Source organism: Eschrichtius robustus, chromosome 11, assembly GCF_028021215.1.
Source record: "Eschrichtius robustus isolate mEscRob2 chromosome 11, mEscRob2.pri, whole genome shotgun sequence".
Taxonomy (NCBI): domain Eukaryota; kingdom Metazoa; phylum Chordata; class Mammalia; order Artiodactyla; family Eschrichtiidae; genus Eschrichtius; species Eschrichtius robustus.
In genome coordinates, this window is record NC_090834.1 from 21,508,169 (window position 1) to 21,530,431 (window position 22,263).

General features: G+C 34.6%; 1 protein-coding gene across 1 annotated transcript in view; it reads right to left on the reverse strand.

Moving 5' to 3' along the window:
• Positions 1-438: 438 nt before the first annotated feature.
• Positions 439-22,263, reverse strand: part of RDX (radixin) — a 69,871-nt gene continuing 48,046 nt past the window's right edge. Inside the window, exons 11-14 of the mRNA XM_068554348.1 lie at positions 10,042-10,202; positions 8,494-8,586; positions 3,963-4,205; positions 439-3,013 (exon numbers count right to left, since the gene is read on the reverse strand). Coding sequence (XP_068410449.1) covers positions 2,849-3,013; positions 3,963-4,205; positions 8,494-8,586; positions 10,042-10,202 — 662 coding nt within the window. The 3' untranslated portion in view covers positions 439-2,848. The remainder of the gene's footprint in view (positions 3,014-3,962; positions 4,206-8,493; positions 8,587-10,041; positions 10,203-22,263) is intronic.

Here is a 22,263-nt window from a genome sequence, read left to right on the forward strand (position 1 = left end):
AGATTTATCACTTGTTATTTAAGAAGAATAATCTTTGTGATAAAAATTAGTAAGAAGCACTTAGTATACAGTTCTTTAAGGAACATTAGCATTTTAATAGTGAGCTTAATCAAGGACAATGAAACTGTTTCTTCCTTAGGAAAACTAAACACTCACTATACAAGAAAAGCAATGACTAGAAATCTTAAATGATTTTCTATTATGAAGAGAGTCGATTTAATTTAATGATTTAACTTTTCTGGAGAATTATCACTATTACTTCCATACCAAAAGGGATGTATAATTTGGGGGAAAGAGTAAATGTATGAGGATTCTGAACTTTTTCCTATCCACTTCTCGTTTTTAAGATGTAATGATTTATGGATCTAATAGAGATTATAATATTCAGGAAATATACAAGAAATCCATGTTAAATAACAACAGTGAAGCATGAAGGCATGAGCTTTTGTCACTTTATTGTTAACCAATGAATGTTATCCAAAATTATAGGTGTAACTTAATTGTACAACACAAAATTATGCTAATGGTAAAAGCCTGCTGGAATTTACCAAATACTCATTAATATATTTTTACATTGCTATATGAACATGTGCTTCTCAAATGCTAATAATAAAAGTTATAATTGGTTTAATGAAAACCCATATTGCAAATAGTTGTTCCTGTTTAGAAAAATTCACACAGCTTTAAAAATGGATTAAATCCATTTTAATTCTAATCTACAAATAGATTATAAACAGCAAATATAACTGGTAATTTTTCAACACTGATATCAAACTGATGTAGGAATGGTAGTGCACACAATTCAAAATTAAGCAAATTAACGAAAATCCAATAAAAATCCAAGTTTTCACCTATTATGGCAATTGCTTTAATGCTTTGGAAGAGTGAGCACATGCTTTAAACCATGAATAGTAGGGCTTATCATCTATTCCTCTAATGTGCTGCAAGGAGAAATGTCCTCTTCCACAGTGTTTTGAAGCATGTGCACAACCACCGTACAACAGTCACTTCAAGGTTAACCAGTTATCTTTTGTCCTACTAAATCCAAAAAATATATTAAATGCAACCTTTCCTTTTCATAATGTCTGCCCAGATTAATCCTTTTAAAGTCAGCAAAATCAAAAAAGCACACAGATATTTTCAGACACAACTTGAATCTATTGTGCATGAAAAATGTCTAACAAAATGGCAATTTTAATAGATAAATGTAAATTTGAATGCATAATACCGAATGGAAAGTAGCTGAACCACACAGAGAAAACAAGGCTTTTCTTATCTCCAAATCTAAATGTTTTATAATAAAGAAAATGTTAGAACCTGTGAATATTGAACATCTTTCAAACTGGAAAGATTTCTTTGTAAAACATAACTGAAATTAATATAACCTATAAAATTATAATTTCTAAAATAGAATTAACTAACCAAATTTAAGTATTTTTAGTTAGATTGAAAAAAATAAGCACAATGATTTAGAAACCAAATATGCTAAAATGATTATGTAATAATTACATCAAGAAATGAAGGTACAAACATTCGTCGTCATATGCTACAAGGGCAATATCTCTCTCTCTCTCAAACACACACACACACACACACACACACACACACACACACTTCCTTAGACATACAACACCCCTCCAAGAAGACAGTATACCAGTGAGCGCTAACAATTTTAATACAAATCAAAAAGGCAGTTAAAATTTAGCACTCTGAGATATTCTGAAGGAAAAGGAAATCTCAAAAATATTCCTTCATGATTGACAGTATCATTATGTATTATAAAACATATAGCTTACACACTTCACTGTGTTTGAACAACCAGTCATCGCAGGTATAGTAGTGAGGTAGTATTACTGTCCCCTCCTCGGGACTGCTGTTTTCATATGCTGCCCTTCTAGCAAGGTCCAGGGTTTTATTAATGATGATAATCAATTACCAACAAATGTGCTTTTTCTTTTATTAAACATCTGTTTTTCTAAATCAATCTATGAAAGAATCTTTCAGAGACAACTGTTATTTGCAGTAGTGTTTCATCAATAAACTTTCCTAGGGAACTACTTACTACCTGCTGTCTATACCTTTGTAAGATCAGTGGGCAAAGAAAACCAAATGATGACAGGAGATGAAACACCAATCAATTCAGCTGTCAAAGATGACCGTAATTAAGTAAGCAAATAACAAATATCCAACAATGTTATTAAGTTGGGATTTAAAAAATTAACCACTAGCTGTACACTACACTATTAAACATTCTAATCCTTTTCATGATTCACAGCCATCTTCTACACAATGATCAAAGACTGTCCACCGTGCCACCTATGCTCGTTTTAATCACTGCCAATGATCTGTATAGTGGCAGCGCTGTGGTTACAGGGCATATCAAGGTATGAGAAGTACACACTGAGAAAACATGAATGAGAGAGAATATGGAAATACATGCAGGTAAAATATGGAAGAAGAAAAAACAGAGTGCCCTACCTAAACACTCATTAAGTCACCACCATCCTTTAAAATGTACAAAGTGCTTAAATCATACATACACGTTTGTCAGACATGGTAATTAGTGTTAATCTTCAACAGAAAAAAAAAAAATGGAAAATGAAAAATGTGAAAAAGGAGGTGAAGGAACACCGTTCTCCATTCCCTGGCCCAAAAGAAAAAGAAAACCAAGCATGATATCACACTGTCTTAATGTTGAAAAGCTCCCCTTAAATGTCTTTTAGCTACCACAGTCAAACTGCTGTAAGTGCTTTGGCAAGGTGAGATGCATTCCATCACATCTGCAAAGGCCTGCTTTTCTCTGTTGGTGGTTCAGCTTATGAAGAACATGTATGCAAAATAACAGCTCTCACATTGCTTCAAACTCATCAATACGTTGCTTTGTATTGCCTTGCCGAATCTGTCGCAGAGTCTTGTACTTATCACGGCCTGCTTTAACATTCTCAGCATGAAGAACATCATTTTGTGTTTTCTTGGTTTCATCTCTGGCTTGGGCTAATTCTGAACTTAATGCCTATGTTTAAAACATAAAAAGTATGACCATTATTAACTTTTTTTTTTAGATTTTAAAAACCTATGGAAGAGGTTTAAAGACACAAAATACATATATAACAAATCTCTGACTTTTTAGTATATTAAAATTTCCACTGTGAAATCTTTTTCTTTAAAGTATTTATGTTTGTTGTACTTTTAGTAATGGCGGGGGGTAGTGGTTAGAGAGGAATACCCATGGCCTTTCACTTCTACACTCCGCATGATGATTTTGTGTATTATTCTAAATTTCCTTAAACTTTCTCATCTAATACTTGAAATGACTTACAAAAGGTTCAATATAGCTGTTATTGAATGTTACTGTAAGTTCTAAATTCTACACCATGAGAGAAGCTTTCTCCAAAAGTCTTAATACATTTATCACAACTATCACCTCATTTTCTTTTCTTTATTAATATTTGAAGATTTCACCAATTTAAAAATTAGAGGACTGATAGTTCTCTAATAGGTATAATATTAAAATTTGCTATTTTAATCTAATTATGTACATTTAATAAACTGAACTTCTGCCATTACAAAAATCTCAACAAAAAAATTCAGATTATGTAATGTCATACAGGTAGTCTATTAAATTATCATTTCTTTTTAATGTATACTGTTTAAAAACGAAATTTGTTTTTTAAACACAGTATTTTTATGTTCTACTTTTAACATGGCTCGTTATAATTAAATAATAGCTTACTAATTAAGGCCTCATTACAAAAGGCTAACAAACATCTGGTAACAAGGACATACAACAGAAAAAATGAAATAACGTGACTGTAGGCCAAGTACTTACAAACCAATCACAAGGCCAGCTAGAGGTAAAGGCTTCCAAAAATCAAATGTTACTTTTTTAATAAGTTTGTCTTAACAAATGGGGAAAATGCAAACTATATTTAAATGTGCATACAACTGCAAATTTTAAATACCTGGAGCTGTTTTTTAACACGCTCATTTTTCTGCGTTTCTGTTACACGTTCCTCCTCACTTCTGTGGTTCATTACCCCGTCATTTGATAACTCAGCACTAGCCTCAGCATTATTCTCATCATGTTCATCATGTTCATTTTCTGTCGGAGGAATGACTGGTGGTGGTGGAGGTGGAGGGGGGGCAGACATCACAGTCTTTAACTCTTCTTTGGTCTTTTCCAAGTCTTCCTGGGCTGCAAAAGCCTGAACATAAAAAATAAGTTTATCAGCAACTTACTTTGAAAATTGGTAATTAAAAGAATCAAGTTATCCTGGGACTTCCCTGGCGGTCCAGTGGTTAAGACTTCGCCTTCCAATACAGGGGATGCGGGTTCGATCCTTGGTCAGGGAGCTTAGATCCCACATGCCTCGTGGCCAAAAAACCAAAACAGAAGCAATACTGTAACAAATTCAATAAAGACTTTAAAAATGGTCCACATCAAAAAAAAAAAAAAAAATCAAGTTACTATCCCTTCTTTCTAATATAAACTATATTTCAGGGTAATGAAAACAGGACCTATTGATAAAAGCTTACTTTTATAGAAGAATGCCAGCAGGTACATGACAGAATTAAAGACACCACTGTGCAAAACCCTAATAAAATTATTAATTCTGGCAAGGATTATCAACTGTTGCTAAAATTGTTGTACAAATGGTTGATGAGAAAACAGATATAAGTATAATGCCAAAGAATTCCACATCGAACAGATTACATTTTAGCAACAATAAAATACAACCAGACAATGGAGGAAACAGACTGTTATTACTCTAGTCCAATGATCAATTAAAACAACTAATGGTGGGTTAATCAGATATAAACTGTCTTCTGATATAATACAACAGGAAGTATCCAACATCACCAATTATTTGAGTAATTATATTGTGCTGGCTTGTCTGGAAAAGTACTGCTTTACACTGTTGTCCTGGTGTAATTATTAACAACACCCCCTTTCACTCTCAAAAGTGTTCTAGTTTGGATGATAAATTATCTGAAAGTCTCACCTATGAGGCATCATAGCCAGAAATTTTTAACTTGAATCTTTCAAACTTTTAGGTTTATCTTCCAGCTTACAAGAAATATTGATGATAAAAAGACAAGCTGAATGACACCATAAGAAAGGAATTAGACAAATACAGGAGGAGGGACAATCTGTGGGTCCTTTTAATAAACCAATATCATAAAAAGAAGAACTGTCCTACTTTAAAAGAGACTTAGAGCAAACAGATGCAATGCAAAGTCCTACTCTGGACACTGGCCTGGCAAATTAGCTATAAAAGACTTTTTGGTTCAATTCTGAATATAGTCTGCCCAGAAATAAACCCACACATATACGGTTAATTAGTTTACAACAAAGCAGCCAAGAATATAGGTTGGGGAAAGGACAGTCTCTGCAATAAGTGGTGCTAGGAAAACTAGAGAGACACATGCAAAAGAATGAAACCGGGCCCCTATCGTACACCATACAGAAAAATCAACTCAAAATGGATCAAAGATTTGAACATAGGACCTGAAACGATAAAACTTTTGAAGAAAATACATGTGGTAATAAGCTCCTTGATATAAGTCTTGGTGATAAATTTTTGGATTTGACACCGAAAGCAAAAGCAATGAAAGCAAAAATAAACAAGTGGGACTACTTCAAACCAAAAGGCTTCTGAAAGCAAAATATATATATATCCAGAAAATGAAAATGCAACATACAGAATGGGAGAAAATATATGGAAATCATATATCTGATAAGCGGTTAATACCCAAAATATATAAATAATTCATACAACCCAATAGAAAAAAAAACAAAAAACCCTAATTCTATTTTAAAAACTGAGCAGATGGTATGAACGGGCATTTTTCTAAAGACAACATAGAGATGGCCAACAGGCACATGGAAAGGTGCTCAACATCACTAATCATCGAGGAAATTCAAATCAAAACCACAGTGAAGTAACACCTCATACCTGTTAGAATGGCTATTATCAAAAAGACAAGATTAACAAGTGTTGGTAAGGATGTGGAGAAAAGGGAATGCTTGTTCACTTTCACTGGGAATGTAAATTGGTGCAGCCACTGTGGAAAACAGTATGAAGATTCCTCCTTAAAAAACTCAAAAATAGAACTACCATATAATCCAGCAATTCTACTTCTGGGTATTTATCAAACAAAAACACTAACTTGAAAAGATATATGCATCCCCCCACGTTCACTGCAGCATTATTTACAATAGCCAAGATATATATGGAAGCACCCTAAGTGTCCATCAGTAGATGGACAGATTAAAAAAAATGCGGTATAAATATTAATATATAGTGAAATACTATTCCGCTATAAAAAAGGAATTTTTTTTTTAAGATTTTTTTTTTGATGTGGACCATATTTAAAGTCTTTACAGAATTTGTTACAATATTGCTTCTGCTTTTTTATGTTTTAGTTTTTTGGCCCCAAGGCATGTGGGACCTTAGCTCCCCAACCAGGGATTGAACTTGCACCTCCTGCATTGGAAGGCGAAGTCTTAACCACTGGACCACCAGGGAAGTCCCAGGAAATCTTGCCATTTGCAACAACATGGATGGACCTTGAGGGTATCATGCCAAGTGAAATAAGTCAGACAGAGAAAGACAAATTACCATATGATCTCGCTTATATATGGAATCTAAAAATAAACCAACCAACCAACCAAACAAAAAAACTGAGCTTAAGGATACAGAGAACAGACTGATGGTTACCAGAGGCATAAATGGAAGAGGAATGGGAGAAGGGAGTTAAAAAGTACAAACTCCCAGCTATAAAATAAATGAGTCATGGGGACATAATGTACAGCATACGGACTACAGTTAATAATACTATATTCTATATTTCAAATGTGCTAAGAAAGTAAATCTGAAAAGTTTACATCACAAGAAAAACATTTCTGTAGCTGTATATGGTGATGGATGTTAACTACACTTACTGTGATGATCGCTTCACAATAGATACAAATATTGGATCATCATGTTGTACACCTAAAAATATGCTATATGTCAATTATATCTAAGGGAAAAAATTTTGAATATCGTCTAATATTAGATGAGATGAAAACTGACTAAAATAGAACAGTATGTACAGTATGATCTCACTCTAGACATATAAATGTATATGTATACACATATGCAAATAGGAAAAGATCCTGGAAGGATATGCACTACAGTGTTAAAATAGTGATCCCAGTTTGCAAGAATGTGATTTTTCTTTTGCATGCATTTTCTAATTTCTACAATTCACAGGATGTGCCTCTGTGATATGTTATTTTTGTAAGTTTGTGTGTCCCTTAAGTTCATAAATCATCCCTAAAAGGCATCTATACAATTCTAATAAAGAAAGCAGTGTTAACAAAAAAGTTAAGTCTTTTTCCTTTTGTAGAGTTCTATTGATATATACATATATACATAACTCTCAATACCAAAAACTTCCCTATGAAATCCGAAGTGCTACAACGAAAATTTAAGAGGGAAAGAAAACTGCTTTCTGTAATAAGTACATTTTGTCGTAGAAAAATCAGAGAACTATATACCTTTGAGTGTAAAAAACTGTTATTATTATAGTTCCGTTTAAGAGTTAACATTAAAGTTTGAATTAAATTCTCATTATCTTATATTCCCTACCCCTCCAAATAAAGCCTAATTTTTCACTTTTACGCCATTTCAGACAACAGTGGTTTCATCTACTTAGGAACTCAGAAATCTCAGTATCATCTTCATTGCATTCTTCTAATTCAACTTTACATCCAATCATTTGGTTGCCACGCCCCTTTGAGTCTACCACAAAATGTCCTTCAATAATTCCTGTTCCTCTTTTTTCTCAATGCCACATCCTTAGTGTGAGTCATTAGCTCTTAAGTAATCCTGCCCACTATCCCAATCCATCCTTCATGCTGATTACTAAGCTGTTTTTATAAAACCATGCTTGATCATGTTACAATCCTGTTTTGAAATCTTCAGAGCCCAACGTCTACAGATATTTCCCAGCATCTTGCCTTAGCATGGCATTTCTTTAAAGCCTTTCACAACTTAATTCCCTCTCTAACTTTCTAGCCACAACTCTCAAAATTTCTGAAAACAGACTCTAAGTTTTGCTCACTTACTAGTTGACCTCACATCTGTCGTGTGCTTTTATACTTCCTATGCTCATTCAATTCCCTCAATCTGGAATGACTACCTCTTCAGTCCCCATCTTTTCTACCCCCAAACTGAATGTATTATTCAAGAGCCGGCTTAAATTTATAAGGGTTTCCCCAACACCTGCCTCATTCCCTCAGAAATTAAACATTTCTTCTGTGTTCCCAAAGTACTTAGCTTATTATCACTAGACTAGTATTTAATACAGTACATACACATTCATACAGAGGTACCTCTTCCCCTCTAAATCATGACAGCATCTTATGTTTATCTCTATAAATTCCACATACGGCTGGGTACAAAATAGATGTTCAATAATTTATAGTGATGAACAAATGATTACTTTGTGTTGCCACTCAGTAGCTTCCTCCTCCTTTTTTTTCTTGGCTTCTTCTAGAAGCGCAATCTTGGCAGTGAATTCGGCAAGTTCTGCTGCCTAAAATAAACAAAACAATTACCAATACTAAAAAGTAATATATTTTCAGTCATTTATATTAAGTCAAAAAAGCTTTAATGTACATGGACTGTTTTTTTTTTTTTTTTTTTTTTGGTCATGCCGTGCAGCTTGCGAGATCTTAGTTCTGCGACCAGGGATCGAACCTGTGCCCCTTGCAGTGGAAGCTCAGAGTCCTAACCACTGGACCGCCAGGGAATTCCCACATGGACTGTGTTATATGTTTTTCTTAGATAGTCTTCTGTTTAAAAAAAGGAACTATTTCTTTAAGAGCATAAATATCTTACTTGTACTAGGTATAATGAGCTAATGAGACAAAGTGAAAAAATTTTTATTATTCTATATACACGTAGTTATTCGTTTTCGGGAGCTATTTTTTAACTTTCATCAATAAAGTATCTGTTAAAGCCTACAGAAGGAAAAAGAATTCTATTTACATAACACTTTATAATTTAAACAGCACTTTGTCAAATAATCTCATTTGATTCCCCAACAATACTATTAGGTGGTATTATTCCTTTTCTCAAAGGGAGGGATCTGAGGCGCAGAAAGACCCAAAGACACATAGCAAGGAAATGCCTAAACCAATATTTAAATCCCAAATTTTCTAGGTGTCATGCCTACTCCTCATTATTTGCAAGTCCACTAAATACACAAAAAAACCCTATCAATTATGATCTATCTTACAGTTAACCTACGGTTATCTTACGGGGTTTAGAATATACGTAATTGTCAACTTATCTAAAGCAAAACATGCCAGTGGCTTATACAAAATCTAAGCAAATCAGAATCTTTTGTTAGCAACAGGCTCCATGTATCTTTTATGGTTTTATTTTTAGGTTTCCTTTTAAAAGAAGAAATAAACATTTTAGGCTTATTTCCACACTTTGTTGTTTCCACACTTGTCTCTTTGGTTTGCTTTCCAGAAGGTATAATATACTTAATTTTACAAAGGTGGTTTTTTTTTTAAGTTTCCATTATTTGAACTTATTTTATTATTTTATTGGTACTCATTAGCAAACAAAATTTTACTGTTGATTTTGGATACATTACAACACACTTTTGGCAGTGGCTGCACAATACTGATCATTTATTTACTGTACTAAATACTGCAACCTCCAAATTGTCTATTTTTACACTGGTATTTCATTTGTGATGGTGGGTATTCCTCTGTCTGAATACAGAAAATGGTCCATGTATGTAGTCTATGGTTTTCATAATTCTTTGTTATTCTACTTACTGCTTTAAAATACATTCGAATAAAAAGATATAAGTTCCTTGCAGTGATTGCACACATACCACAGTGAGGAGATTTGAAAACGTAATTAACCAACACCTTTGCGCTCAGAGAATAAATACTCTGAAATTGCGGGACCGATTTTGTCCATGCTTTTGTCTGAATTTTTCCTTTCCCCTAACAGAACCCAGGTTCCCTACCAGCTGCTCCTGATTCTTCATCTGGTCGGCAGCCTGTTTTGCTATAGCAGATTTGGCCTCTTCAGCAGCTCGACGCTCCTTTTCAAGCCTTTCTGCTTCTTCTTTTGCTCGTTTTCGTTCCTGGTCCAGTTCTAGAGCTTTTCGAGTCTGTTCTTCTAGTTCTGTCAAATATATGTATCCCCCCAAAACAATGATTAATTCTAATATTCTCATTATCAAAAGAAATCAAAATAGTAGCAAGGAATCTAATCTGTACAGTTTCTTAAAATTAGCACATATGCAAATGAACATTACCTCGTTTTTAACTTGGCAAAAGCCTAATAACTTTTAAAACTCTATTACACAATTCAAAAATGCAAAGAAATGAAAATTCTCTGTAATTCAAGTTATGTCATAAAGCTAGAAGCACATCCTTTATTTTATTTTTAAAAAATACTCTCCAAAAGGGAACCCTCCTACACTGTTGGTGGGACTGTAAGTTGGTACAGCCACTAGGGGGAACAGTATGGAGGTTCCTTAAAAAACTAAAAATAGAACTACTATATGACCCAGCAATCCCACTCCTGGGGATATACCCAGAGAAAACCATAATTCAAAAAGATACATTACCCCAATGTTCATTGCAGCACTATTTACAACAGCCAGGACATGGAAGCAACCTAAGTGTCCATTGACAGATGAATGGTAAAGATGTGATACCTATATACAATGGAATATACAATGGTACCTATATACACTCAGCCATAAAAGAGAACAAAATAATGCCATTGGCAGCAACAGGGATGGACCTAGAGCTTGTCATACTGAGTGAAGTAAGTCAGACAGAGAAAGACAAATATGATATTGCTTATATGTGGAATCTAAAAAAAGGTACAAATGAACTTATTTACAAAACAGAAGCAGAGTCACAGATGTAGAAAACAAACTTATGTTTACCAGGGGATTGCGGGGGCGGGGGGGTGGGGAGAAGGGATAAACTGGGAGATTGGGACTGACACATACACAATACTATATATTAAATAGATAACTAGTAAGAACCTGCTGTATAGCACAGGGACCTCTACTCAATACTCTGTAATGGCCTATATGGGAAAAGAATCTAAAAAAAAAAGAAGGGATATATGTATATGTATAACTGATTCGCTTTGCTGAACACCTGAAGCTAATACAACATTGTAAATCAACTATACACCAATGAAAATTTAAAAAAAAAACTCTCTCCAAAGTTTTGACCTAAACAAACTGGCATCTGTTTCAAAAGTCTATAAAATAACACACTTTAAAACTTAAATAAGTTTTTACTTACCTAAACTAAGTATTAGATAAGTAAACCCAAGACATTAAGACTGAAAACAATATTTACTGACTCAAACAGGAATTTTGATGTGAATTATATGAATTACTGAAAATTTTGAGTTATTAGTACATATCCATTCCTCAAGCATGAAGACAAGTAAGTAATATTTGGAGATAAATGAGGTGAATTTTAATCCATAAGTGTACAGATCATAAAGTTAATTCTCTTTTCTTATTCTAATGAGTTGAGAAAGGAAAATATTACTAGCACAAAGCCAAAAGATTTGAAATCAATTTGAAAGTACTAATTTTAAATATTATTCTGACAGTCTTTGTTCAATAGCAAGGACATTTGTGACAGAAGACAAGTGAATGTCATCTATTAAGATGGGTGCAATGTCCTACAAAGAATGACTCTCCCTTTCTGTATACTTTAGAAAAAAAGGAAAAACTGAAAATCTATAGGTCAAAAGATTTGAAAGCTAACTGTAATGTACAAATCACCTTACTGTTCTTCATTTTGTTGTTCTTGGTCAGAACTAATTTAAGTAACTGCAGTTAAGACTTGGGAGGTTTTGAGAAGACTGGGAAGAAAAATGACTTTAAACTCTAGATAAAATGTAAAAATTCTACGTGACTATTTGGCTATAAAGATGAAATGTATATAACGAAGGATGTTACTGAAGCTAAATTCTAGGATTATTCATTTTCGTATATGTCTTCTAAAACTTGGCCATCAGAGCTAGCCCATCTAACTTTTTTTATGATCATTCTTTCCATCTGGCTGACTAATACATAAAAGAAAGCTCACAAAGTTCACAGCTGTATCCTCCTTCTAAACAAGCAAACAAATAATAAGTTTACAAATGAAAACAATGCCTTATTTTCTCTCATAATAAAAATTCTTTCTGTACTATGAGCCAATAAAGAAAAATAAGTCTGGGTTACAAAGTTAAATTTCAAAATATTCTTTATTTTCTAACAGTTTTTTTGTACTAAGTATTAATTTGAGGAATAGTTGACAGAGCAATGGTTGTTTTGTGGTATATTAAGAATTACACAAAAGTCTAATTTTTTTTAATGTTGAAAATGAACTGAAAACTTCAAATCTACTCTAGTCTCTAGTCTAGAAAGGAAGGTTTTGAAGTGCCATATATCCCACAATGATCTTTCTTTCCTCTCCAGTTAACTATGATTGGCAAACTATGGCTCAGTGACCAAACCCAACGCAATGCCGTGTTTTTGTAAATAAAGTTTTACTGGAACACACTCTCATTCGTTTAGGTATTGCACATGACTGCTTTCATGCTGCAATGGGAGAGTTGATAGCTGTAACAGACCATGTGGCCTGCAAAGCCTGAAATATTTACTATCCAGCCTTTTACAGAAAAAGTCTGTGAACCCACAAATTAGAATATTTCAGGAGTTCCCTGGAGGTCCAGTGGTTAGAACTCGGCACTTTCACTGCTGTGGCCCTGGGATGAATCCCTGGTCAGGGGAACTAAGATGGAACTAAGACCCTTCAAGGTCCGTGGCATGGCCAAAAAATATATATATATTTCTATGAAACAAACATCCCTCCAGATCTTGGATCCAGTTAGAAGCCCTTGAGGAGAAGGGTTAGATGACAAATGTGAATAGCATCAATGTTTTGCCTAACTGGGTCACAAAAAAATCAAGAACCTACAATTTTTGAGGTCTGGCATGTGAGAAGAGAGTACGAAGGAAATCTGGCTTCTTTTAGAATCTCAGCTCTTTCAGGACAAAGATGAAAGGTTACAAGAATAAATTGTTTCTCTCATTAACAGTACACAGTATATTGATGTAGATGGTTATGGAAGTTAATTAGGTGTAGACCAGGGAAGTTATTCTAAGTTCAAGCTAATAAAATTTGTGAAAGCTTCTCTTTCTCAATCAGGTTTGAACACAAGCATCACTTGATTTTGACAGGTTTAAGACTTGGCAAGCCAAATCAACTCTTATGTCACCCCCAAGGGCAAAGACTGGAAGCTATAAAAATTGTAACAGTATTCGTAAAAAAAAAAATTAATAAAAAAATATCTCAGAAAATTATAGATTTTTTTCTTCCTCTTTCCAGTCTAGGGCAATAGTTTATTTTTACCCTGGGAAAAGAACTAATACTATTATAAAAAAAAAAAAAAACAAATAAAAGTTCTATTATCAAAATTCTTAGAAATCATAGAATTAAGAATATGATTACAAATTACTTACTGAAAAAGCAATTTTAGAATACCTGTACATCTAAGCAATGGTAACTGAAAACAGCAAGGTGCAAAAGGATATATGTACCTTTTGTTTAAGAGAGAAGTGGAAGTGGAGAATTCTCAGCCAGATTAAAACCCTATAAGGCCTCAGGCACTGAAAAATTATATCTAGTGCCTTAGTCCCAGCAATCAAACTAAAAACAATACAAAGTCATAAAAAGATATAAGGGGGGCTTCCCTGGTGGCGCAGTGGTTGAGAATCTGCCTGCCAGTGCAGGCGACATGGGTTCGAGCCCTGGTCTGGGAAGATCCCACATGCCGCGGAGCAACTGGGCCCGTGAGCCACAATTACTGAGCCTGCGCGTCTGGAGCCTGTGCTCCGCAACAACAGAGGCCACGACAGTGAGAGGCCCGTGCACCGCGATGAAGAGTGGCCCCCACTTGCCGCAACTAGGGAAAGCCCTCGGACAGAAACAAAGACCCAACACAGCCATAAATTAATTAATTAATTAAAATTTAAAAAAAAAAGATTCAAGAAAAAAGAGCAGCTTACCACGTGTGCTGTTTAAGCAATGGTAGGTTGACTTCTTTAAAAAAAAAAAAAAAAAAAAAAAAGATATAAGGAAGGCCAAAAATGTTTTGCTTTTTCTAATAATGACCATTTTGGTACTTTAAAAAAAATTACCCAAAATGAAGATTTTAAAAATATATATTATACATATTTATTTATATAAAAATCTATATTTATATAAATGTACTTATTTATATAAATATATTTATATATTACTTTTTTTTTTTCTGCCCCTGCTTGGCAGATGACAGAAACATGTGCGTAGACAGACTGCGTATTGGGTAATGCAGCCTGGGAGGTGATTAGGAGGAAATGGTCAATCCTACTTCTTTCTCTACAGTGTCCATATGCTGAAGAATTTACAGATCTGCCCAAGACAAATGTACTTGGGGTTTTACACTAACGTAAGCCCATGGAAATCAAGCAGAAGAGAGGGGCAGTTCATATGTATCTGAATAGAACCAGTTTATGAGTCTCATTCATGGCTATTCTTGTTCTATACCCATTTAGAGTCAAAGCACTTGGGCCACTGCTTATTTTCTTATTTGATATATTCCCTCACTTCCATGTCTGCCTGTCCATTAAGTAAATAGCACATGTTTCTCATATGTCAGTGTTTCTCAAATGGTTTCTACCAGAATCTCCTGGATGACTTGTTAAATTAGATTGTTGGGTACCACCGCTATGGGTTCTGATTCAATAGATGTGGGATGGAGCCAGAGAATTTACTTTTCTAACAAGTTTATAGGGGATCTTCTGGTTGCTGGTCCAGGCAGTGCAATCTAATATGCCAATTTTCCACAGCCAAACAATTAGAAGAGAATTGAGACAATAAATTAATTTTTAAATTCACTGAAGTAGACACAAGGAAAAATTTTGTAAAAGTAGGATATGTTCATTATGAAGGGATAACCAGAGTAATTGGGGTGGGTGGTCTTGCTTTTGAATAAAATCTGAGATTATTGCCAACAAAAAAAAAAAAAAGAAAGAAAGAAGTGGAAAGAAAAACATATCTTTGTGTGTATATCATGTATTTGCTTATTTTATATGCCAAAAAATAGGTATATAATATTCCCAGTAGAGTGGAATAGAGGCAGAGCCTGTAGTATTCTATCAGGCTAAGAAGACACAGATTTAGACTTTGGGGCTGCCAAAGCATCCAAGGCTTGAAAGGACAAGATCCTGAAAAGGAGTAAACAGAAAAGTTTCAAAATCTATGTGTATTTTCCCTCAAGATATTTGCCAACTCCTAAAATGTACACATACGGAAACAAGCAAAAAGCAGCTGTAAGAGGGTAAAGAGGTGACCAGAGAGATTAACACTCTGTTGCAGCTTGGCAGTCAAAGGTTGGAGTTCAAGGCCCTCTAAGACAGACGGGCTCCAGTAAATATGCTGTCTTTCAGATGACACCCCTAAAGGGCTACAGACTAGCAATGAGGGAAAACCAGAAAGAGACCAACGTTAACAAAGCCTGAAACCCAGCTCAACTCTATCAAGGTGATCTGCACATATTTTGCCCGTCAAAAGCAAATTAAATCCTCTCTAAAGGAAAATAACACCATCCAAAGTCTCTATAACTTTTTATATACAATGTTGGGCATTCAATCAAAATTACCAGGTATACCAGATAGGACCAAATGAGCCCCTGACCCCCTCCCCCCACCCCAAAAAGGGAAAACAGACTATAGAATAGGCCCATAGATTATCCAGATACTGGAGTTTGCAAGCAAGGTCATTAAAATAACTATGATTGACACTGCTCATCTAGGAGAGGTGGAAAAAAAGCAAAGCATGAGGAAAGAATCAAAGGCCAGAGGAACACTGACAATAATGTAGAAACAGATTTTCAGGGGTCCTACAAACCCTCTGCAAAGATGCCAAGGGCCAGAGTCCTCTTTATAATTATAAAAGTTTAATTTATCAATCTTTTCCTTATGGTTATGAACACATTCTCTCCTTTACTACCTTCTAGAAACTTCATTCTACCTTTAACATTTAGGTTCACAATCTGCAGGCCCTCTATAAAGAAACACCAGCTAAAAATTCAGGAGCTCTTTGACAGGGACCCAAATACACTACTAATTTTATTTTAGCAAAACAGTAAGCCACTGCACTAGAATCATGCATTGAAGGAAAAAAAAAAAAAAGCCCCCTTCCCACCTCAAAAAAGATAAAACATTTATAACCACCAAATAAACAGCAATACTGCAAATGTGAAGAGGATGTGAAGCTCCTCCTGTGGCTGAGAATGAAAGATTAAAGGAAGAAAATCTGAAAAGACCAGACTTGGGCAGCGGTGGGAAACGCAAAAGAAAAGCTGTATTATAAATGCCAGCTTAGAAGATAAATCAGAGTTACAGAGCTTGTCATCACATTGAGAAACTGTTATCACATCCTCAACCCATAGAGGTTTGCAGCAAAGACATTTCAACAGCTGATCTTCCTCTCCTGGATTTTCCATCTCCAGAACTTCCTCTCCAGGAGCTCTCTATTAAGAAAAGGACTGTGAATAAGTAGAACAGGAAACTACGGGAGATGGGAGGAAAGGAAAAGTATAGTTAATACAGCAAACAAAGAGAAAACTACCAACCCAGGAATGATCCCGGAGGTGCATCACCTAGCAATACCATGGGAGGAGAGGGTTTATTCTGTGAAATATGCAGAATACTCAGTCCGTTGACTTAAATGGAGAAGTCCAGTCTTGGCAGATATTAAACTCTTCTGGAGACTTAGTTTGTCCTGTTATAAACTAAATGGCTCTCTGTATTAACTTTTTCAAGTAATTATTTTCCTTTTCTCAATTTCAGGATTATAATTTATGAAAGTATATAATGTGTAACAATTAACAACTAATACCATAAAAGATTAAAGATAAAAGATAAAGTTAAGTAACATGGGAGCCCAAGAGTTGCCTTGTCTTTGAAACATGCTTCCTACCATTTTATTATACACCTATGACTTATTTATGACACGTCAGTTAAAAATCTTTTTAGGTACAACTAGTAACTGAACACTGTGGCACTGGCAATAGGATAGACAAATAGATAAGTGGAACAGAACAGAGTCTAGAAACAGATCCATACATACAGACTTCTGGATTTGTGACAAAGGTGATGCTATGTATGGTACAAAGTCTTTGCAATAAATGGGTCTGGGTCAGTTAGAAATACGTACGGGAAAAAACAAACCTTGACTCTTATAAAAATCACTTACATATGGACTGTGGACCTAAATGTGAAAGGTAAAACAAAGTTTCTAGGAGGTAGTAAACAATAATACATTCACAACCGTAAGGAAAAAGAGTGATAAATGGAGCTTAAAGTTAAGACTGTCTTTTCATTAAATGACACCATTAAGAGAGTAAAAAGGTAAACCACAGAGAGATATTTTTACAATACATGTAAAGAACTCCTACAGATCAATAATAAGAAGAAGAAAATCCAATTTTTTCTTTTGAATGGGCAAAACAAGTGAAAAGGCACTTCACAGACAGCTATAAGCATTTGCTAATGTGCTCAAAATCATCAGTCATCAAGAAAATGCACTGTACTCACTGTATTCACCAGAATGGCTAAACAAACAAAACAAAAAAGAAACCCTGATAATAATGAGTGGTGAATGTAATGATGAAGATGTAGAGCAGTGGTAGGAATGAAATTTGACACAACCACTTTGGGAAACTGGTGGCAGTATCTACTATAGCTCTATACAGCTGTGATCCCGCAATTCCACTCCTAGATGTGTACATCCCACAAACTAGTAGGTATGTACACCAAGTGCTATGTTCAAGAATGCTCATAGCAGCCTTATTTTATAATAACCCCAAACTGGAAATATCACAAATGTCCATCACCAGTAGAATGCATAAACTGTGGTAAATACATGCAATAGAACATTACACAACAATGTGAAAAAACAAACTACAGCTACCTGCATAAGTTTGAGCAAAAAGAAGCCAAAAGGAAGTACTCATGAATTCATTTCTATGTATTTCAAACATAGGCAAGATGATTCTAAGGCATTACACCGAAAGCACAAGCAATAAAAGCCAAAATAAATAAATAAATAAATTGGACTTCATCCAAATTTAAAACCAAATTTAACACCATCAACAAAGTGAAAAGATTACCCATGGAACAGGGGAAAATATTTGCATATCATATATCTGATATATGATAAGGGATTTACACACAAATATTAAAAAAAACTCTTATACCTCAACAACAAAGAAAACATGATTGAAAAATGGGCAGAAAATTTGAAAATACATTTTTCCAAAGAAGATATATAAATGGCCAATAAGGACATGGAAAGATACTCAACATCATTAGCCATTAGGAAAATGCAACTCAAAACCACAATGAGATACCACTTCGCACCCATTATCATGACTACAATCCGAAAGATAAATATTAACAAGTGTTGGTGAGGATGTGGAGAAAACATGTCTTGCTGGTAGGAATGTTAAATGACATATAATTGTTTTAGAAATCAGATGCACATGTCCTCAAAAAGTTAAACATATGACCCAGCAATTCCACTCCCAGGCTTATACCCAAAAGAAATGAAAACATACAGATACACAATAACTTGTACACAAATGTTCATAGCAGCATATTCACAACAGCCAAACAGTGGAAACAACTGATGAAAAAGTAAAATGTAGCATTGTACGCATAAAGTCCTTGATACACGCTAAAACGTGATGGACCCTGAAAACATTATGCTCAGCGCAAGTCACAACAGACCACATTTTGCATGACTGCATTCACATGAAATGTCCAGAAGGCAAGTCTATAGAGATAAAAAGTAAATTAGTAGCTGCCTAAGGCTGAGGGAGGGAGAACTGGGAATAAATGGGAGCGACTGCTAACAGGTATGGGACTTCTTTCTGGGGTGACGAAATTGTTCTAAAATTGTGATGGCGGCTGCACAACTATGCAAATATACTAAAAGCTATTAAATTGTACACTTCAAATGGCTGTGTGGTATGTAAATTATATCTCAACAGAGCTATCAGAAAAAAAGGTAAGACTAAACTTCATGATGATATAAATCAGAATGATATATCACATCTGGGGTGAAAAAATGACTGCAAAGGGACACAAGGTGGGGCTCCCTGAGGGCAGGTAATGTTCTCTATCCTCTTCTGGGTAGTTACAAAAATAAATACACTTTGTAAAAATTCATTGAGCCTTACACCTAAGAGGTATGCACATTATTATACCTATGAAAAAATTTCAACAACAAAAAACTTTAACTTTATATATCAAAAAATCTCAAAAAAGCTAAATTAGGCATTATTTACCTCCCTTTTAGAAATTAGGAACATAAGGAAATCTAGAATGACTTGCTTATGGTCATAAGTTAATGACAGAATTAAAGCTTGGCTCCTATTTGTAAACAATGCATACCTAAACCCCCTCCTACTTACCATTACTACTTTTATCACATTATCCTGTTTATCTCCTTCACAGCACTTAGAACTACATAAAATGATTTTTATTATCTGTTAATTTTATTACTCTGTCTTTCCTCAATAAACTGTACTACATGAGAGTAGGAACCTTATCTGTTCAATACTATATCCCCAATACCTAGAACAATGCCTAGAACAGTACTGGGTGTACTTATTAAGTACTAGGTGCTTAACAAGTACCCAGAATGAATGAAATCACTATACCCCCAACTCTTTCCTATGGTTTGTCTTTGTGAAAGTGGAAATTCACTTTGATATTTGTTGGAATAGTGACTAAATGCAAGATTGGCTGTATTGTATCTCAAATATAGTCACCAATATATCTTAAAGATGGTTAAAAGAATGATAAAGGAAGCTAAATAATTTAACAATGATGAATTATGGCAATGCAAAATGTCAGAATGGTTCTATTTAATGATTTATGACATTTCAAATAATGACTTCAATAAAATTTTTTTTCAAGAAAATGACAATAATGAAGTATGGAAGTTTCTTTTCAAACAAAAACTTATAGGTTTATCTACTAAATATCATGATTTAGATATGACCAGAGTTACTGCATTTGAATGAGAATTTAGCATAAATTATAAGACAACCATGCAGAGTTTAGGACAGCCTGGAAAAGCTTTATTATTAGAAAAATAAAACAAAACAAACAAAAAAACAAACTGGATGTCCTTTGCCTTAGGATGACTGATTTGAAACTGTCTTGACAGGCATGCTCTATATTCTTTCTTATGTTTTATCTTCCTTATATTCTTTGGTGCTTCTTTACTTGAGTACTTTTCTGTATGTAAATCATTAATATTTTTATTATACATCCTAAATAAATAAGATTGAAAGATTTAGTAAATAGCTATTCTCTAAGAAAATGTATTATGTGAATGAAAAAGTGCTATCCTTCAATCTTCTCTTTAAAATCAGAGCAGTATCATACATTTCTTTAAACTTTCCTCTCTTTTTAAAATTTATTTTATTTATTTATTTTTGGCCACATTGGGTCTTCGTTGTTACACACGGGCTTTCTCTAGCTGCACTGAGCGGGGGGCTACTCTTCGTTGCAGTGCGCGGGCTTCTCATTGCGGTGGCTTCTCTTGTTGCAGAGCACGGGCTCTAGGTGCGCGGGCTTCAGTAGCTGCGGCACGCGGGCTCAGTAGTTGTGGCTCACGGGCTCTAGAGCACAGGCTCAGTAGTTGTGGTGCACGGGCTTAGTCGCTCCGTGGCATGTGGGATCTTCCCAGACCAGGGCTCAAACCCGTGTCCCCTGCATTGGCAGGTGGATTCTTAACCACTGCGCCACCAGGGAAGCCCTAAACTTTCCTTTTTTAAAAAACACACATTAGTATATTCCAGATTTTTTTTTACAGTATTCTTCCTTTAAGAGTATTGCTTATACTCTTCACATGGTGCTTAGTACATGTTACCTCACTTTATTAATATTTTTAATGTATACATCTCATTTCTGTCAACCACACAGCCTTCACTCCCATGCATGCTATGTATCTGCCTTTCTAAAACACAGCACAAAGTAGGCGCATCACAAATGTCTGCTTTAACTGATGAAAAAGCACCTAGAGTGGTAGAAACAGCATCAAGTTGGAATTCAGGAAACAAGTTCTACCCTTGTGTTATGGTCTGCAAATAAGTCTCTTTACTACCTCTGGGCTTTAAACTAAATAGTTTCTAGGTCTTTTCTAGCTCTGAGAAATGAGGCTTCTAATGAGTCAGAACAAAATCCAGTTTTTTTTTTTTTCTATTTCTTCTCTTAGAAATATTATTTCCAATCATCTTGCAATTGGAATGATCAGTTTGTGGATTTCTAACAGTCTTTGTGACTTCCTCCTCTAGCTACCCATCTGCAAGTTATTCTACCCACTGCTCAACAGCGTCTCCCCACCATGGTAGGCTGATGTAAGGAATGAAAATAAACCTTAAATAAGACCATTAGCTATTTCCAACACAAGTGAATGGCTGGTCCTACCAGTTGTCAGGAAAGCAGGTATTAACTTAATTTTATAAATAATGTAGATTTTCATGTTATCCCCTAGATCCTACTGCTTAGGAAGGAGCATAACATCTTATTTTGCTCAATACCTTTTTTCTTTTGTTCTCCCCACTATTTCTTGTTTGAAATTAGTATATTCTAGAGTTACTTTATATAAACCACACTCTCTAAATCCAATGTATCCTTTCTATATATACAATGTAGCATTTTGGTTACCTACTGCCTAGGACATAGGCTCTTCCAAACATGTTACCAAAAACAAACAAAACACTTCTACTATGTGTTGTGCATTTTTTTAATATACTGAAATTAAATTTAGAGACAGTTCCAGAAGAGTTTAAATAGTCAGAATAGCTTAAAATGCCTTTAATTATCTAGATGCCTTGAAGTTCTTACATATCCATAAAATGCTTTTGTTTAAATACTAGAAAGTATTGAAAACGTGTTTTTGTTTATGGAACCCTGAATAGTGATAGGAATAAATTAATATATACAGTCATTCGTAATATATAATAAGGGTACACATAAAAATATGTGAGTGCTTAAGTAAATGAAAGAAAAGGATATATGAGCCTTGTATAGTTGAATGTGCCTTAATCGTGTTTATGATGTAATTCCACCAAGTATTAAATTGGCAATTAAATG